Raw genomic sequence first — 4,339 nt, forward strand, 5'->3', positions numbered from 1 at the left:
CGTTCATAGATACTAGTATCTGTACTATATTAAAAGCACGAAAACCCTTAGCGAAATGTCGTTCGCCTTTTTTATCCTTTTAAAATAGAGTTTACGTTGGATAAAATAGTCGTTTGATTATTTTTCTAATACTGAAAATACCCATTTAATTATTCTCATAATATTTAGGTCTTTGAAATTAATTAGATCTTTTTCCTTAATTTGCACTGTGTGATATAGCATATTTGTAAAGAAAAGTAACACTAAAAAAATCAAAGTTGAAACTTTCGAACCTAGAATTCCTTTAAGTTTAGGAGTCTTTGTGTCTTTATTATAAATTCTAACCGATAATTCTAGCAACACAAATTACTCCACCCTATTATTCCCACAAAAATTAATATGCAAGGAACGCAGTCACTTGTCTTTGACTGTGCTTATGTGTATAGTTTTAAATTTTAGGGAAAATTTCACATAAAAACAAGTGGGATCCTTACTTTTCAATTTTATAGCCCATATTTCAATTTACAACCAACTAGCCCAAAAATAATAGGCTAAGATTCAACATCCAACTCCAATAGGTTCTTAAAAGTACTATTTAATTTTTAAAAAAGATTGCTCAAGCTTTAAGTTAATTTTCGAATCAGTAAGTGTAACTCAAATATTAGTTCAACAAACCAAATCCATTTGGATGGTGAAATTAGATTTTTAACAAGTTTAAATATGTGGGTTTAGATTTTGAATTTGATTTGTGAGAATTTTGGAGTGGGTATTATCTAGAATTGTTAGAAATAGTATAAGGAGGTTGTATATAATATTTGAAGTCATTTAATGGAGATTTGGATTGATTTTGAACAAGAATTGCAACTGAAAATCGTGGAAGAAGTTCGTCTACATACGCTTGTATAAAGATGTATAAAAATGTATAATAGTGTATAAGATGTGTTTATACACTCATATACACTATTATACAAGATTATACATAATTATACAAAAAACTTACTTCGTCTTCTTCCTTAACGTTTTTTTCTGAAATTTTTAACTCTAANATCTTGCTCAAATCTACTCCAAATCACTTCAAATTTAAATTTTGAACTCCGTTTGATATTTTCAATCAATTGGAACAACACCCAATCCAAACAACTAACAAACTCAAAAAATCTTACTTTTGAAAGCAAAGCTTTGAATGGCCTTCAATTGTGGAATGTTGAATCTTCAATTTTCTTACATTTCAACCAAGTGACACAGGGAAGAAGCAGTAATGGCGGACGGGCCCTTGAAGCATATGTAGAAGATGTGAGAAGAAAAGAGAGTAAAAGATGGTTGTGAGAACATAGATTTAACTCCATAGCTTTTAGAAGCAATGGTTGTAAGAAAACAGATTTTGAATTTGCTAGTGCTTCCAAAATATGTAAAAATGGGTTAAGTCAGGTAAAACATAAAAATATGAGCCATTTTTTGTTATGGTATGAAGTCAAGTGTATTTTCTTGTAATTCTTTCTAAATTTTATTATTCATATCAGAAACTTATGGTTTAATTGACTACACAAATTATGAAGGCATAAAGTTTGTTCTAAGTTTCTAAGCTAGCGTTTGGTCATAGATCCCAAATTTGTTTTGAAAAATCTGATTTGGGTGAAGTTTGGTTTGAAGATGAAAATGTGTTTGGACATACGTTTTCAAAACATATTTTCCAACTTTATTTTGGAAAAACATGTATATAATTCCAAGTTTTGGGATTTTGGCCCAAAATCAGCTCAAGCTGATTTTGGGATTTGGGATTTGGCCAAAATATGGGCAAAATTCATGGCCAAACATGAGTTTTGAAAATAAATCCCAAATTTATTTTGGCAAAATTCATGGCCAGACGGGACCTAATTATCTGTCTCACTATCTTATTAGTTTTAAACACTTATGCTGATATCCGCTTTTATCATTGAGGAGTCCCAACCCCTACTTGCAAGGTTAAATTTTCCAAAACTTTAAGTTATTCTTTTCATTCTTTGGGTGCATAGTTATTTGCCTCCACCTTAGTTCGAATTGATTTCTAACTTCCAGTGACAAAGGCATGAACCATATGTTGTAATATTTAGGATGTTGGAAGTTTTAATAATTTGGGTTTTAAAATCAAGATTTTAGGCTTCATTTTTTTAAAAATTATATTGGGGGCAGAAAAAGGGAAATGGGAAGCGGATTATAAAGTGAAAATTCAAATCCTCACCAATAAAGTGAAAGTTCAAGTAGCCAACCAACTGAGCTACTAAGATTCCTCGCAAATGCTTTATTTGAAAGCATAATGGTAAGTTTTTTTTTTGTAGAGTGATTATTTAAGAAACTTCTCTTTTTAAAAAAATCAATTTAAAGCCGAAGTTTGTAGTTGATCCAGAGCCCTAAATATAAATATGACCAATATTTATTTTTTAGGAACTTTTTTTTGTTAATTTTATTTTACAATTCAAAAATATTTTTTGAATATTATATATGTTGTTTTCAAATAGTTTGTTCTTTTTTTTTTTGGTATCAAATGTGAATATTACCTTAACAACCAAAAACGGTTTTTTACATCCTACGAGCCTCTAGTGTGTGAACGGATACAGACTCTAGATCTCCAAGCATATCGGCACATCTATTTACATATTCTCTGAAACCACACTTTACTTTTCCTATCTCTTTTTCCCCTATACATTATCTCCAATATGTCTACAATCTCTTTCCTAATTTGTTCATTTACAAGGTCGATGCTCACACTTACTTTCCTGGATATTTTCCAGTTCCTTCTGGGCTCCATCTTCTTCTTTGGATCCATTTGATCACCTTACTAGCTTCATTGTTATGAATTTTGATGTCCATCCAGCTGCTTAACTTATCTGTTAGGGCTGCTATCCATTTGCATTGTCCAAAGAGGTGAGTCTGAGTCTCCACCTGAGTCTGGTCACATAAGCAACAATTGTGATCCTCTACTTGAAACTGAGTCTCTGCATCCTCTCCTTGGTTAGCAATCTGTTTTGACATGCCAACCATACTATAAATCTCTGTTTAGGAAGCATTACTTTACTCCATATTAGCTTAACTTCCCTTGTTTTTTTATAGAGCCCCAACATATGTTGATAGCTCTTGGACATAGACTATTCTGTTGTTTTTGACTGCATGTATTTGTCTCCTTGATATCATCCTGCCATTTGAAGCTTAAGAGAGTTCAATTTCTTCCAATACCAGCTACAGTCTGCTGGTGGTTTGTGTTCCCATATACTTTCCTTATCCTTTATGTATATACTGTTGACCCATTTGACCCATAGTGTGTCTTTTTTTGTAGCTAATTGCCATAGAAGTTTACCTACTGCAGCAATGTTCCTTTTGCAACAGCTTTTGATGTTTAAACCTCCATACTGTTTAGGAATACAGACCCTTTCCCAAGCTACTATGTTAACCTTCCTTTTGTCTTTAGTTGCTCCACATAGAAAATCTTTGCATTTCTTATCAACAAGCTTTACTACACTTTGGGGAAGAATAAACACAACACTCTAGAAGTTGTATATAGAGAACAGAACTGCCATTATTATTTGCAATCTCCCAGCATATGACAATTGCCTTGTATAAGCAGTGATTTTGTTTGTGATCTTATCAACTAATTGCTTGCAATCCATCTTATTCCACTTCCTTGATGTAAGAGGAAGGCCTAGGTACCTTATAGGAAAGGTCCCTAAAATGAACTCAGTTATCTTCTGCATATTCTGCCTTGTCACCTCATCTACCCCTACTATAAACATGCTAGATTTATCTATGTTTGCCTCCAACCTTGTAACATCACTGAAATGTTGTAAGGCCTCCATCACTCTAGCTATGGATTTCAGACTTCCTTTACAGAGTATCATCAGGTCATCTGCAAATACTAAGTGAGTTAACTTTGTTTTCTTGCACATGGGGTGATATCTGAAGTCAGGGAGATCGCTCATCTTACTAAGAACCCTTGAAAGATATTCCATTACTATAACAAATAGGAGGGGTGAGATAGGATCCCCTTGCCTAAGTCCCCTCCTGCCTTCAAAATAGCCATGGTTTTCTCCAGTAATTCTATTAGAAAATTAGGTTGTAGTAACACAAGTCATCACCAGTTTAGTGAATGAATCTGGAAATCCAAATCCTTTCAGAGCTTCCTCTATGAAATGCCAATTGATCATATCATATGCCTTCCTCGGGTCAATTTTTATAAGCACCTAAGAGATGTTTTCCTATTATAGTGTCTCAGTAAGTCATGGCAGATTAGGACATTATGAATCAATGATCTACCTTCAACAAAAGCTGCCTGGTTTTCAGCTACTAGTTATTATAAAAGCATGAATACAATGTCGGTTTACAAAAATAA

The 4,339-nt window shown here is 33.0% G+C and overlaps 1 protein-coding gene across 1 annotated transcript; it reads right to left on the reverse strand.

Annotated features, from left to right (window-relative positions):
* Positions 1 to 3,497: 3,497 nt before the first annotated feature.
* LOC109241453 lies at positions 3,498 to 3,959 on the reverse strand. Its single transcript, XM_019408194.1, has one exon. It carries the CDS (start codon positions 3,957 to 3,959, stop codon positions 3,498 to 3,500), a length of 462 nt encoding a protein of 153 aa, XP_019263739.1.
* Between the last annotated feature and the right edge of the window lie 380 nt (positions 3,960 to 4,339).

This window comes from Nicotiana attenuata, unplaced genomic scaffold, assembly GCF_001879085.1.
Source record: "Nicotiana attenuata strain UT unplaced genomic scaffold, NIATTr2, whole genome shotgun sequence".
Classification (NCBI taxonomy): Eukaryota; Viridiplantae; Streptophyta; class Magnoliopsida; order Solanales; family Solanaceae; genus Nicotiana; species Nicotiana attenuata.

Coding starts and splice junctions, on each gene's coding strand:
- LOC109241453 (XM_019408194.1), bottom strand. CDS start 3,959: ATGGAATATCTTTCAAGGGTTCTTAGTAAGATGAGCGATCTCCCTGAC.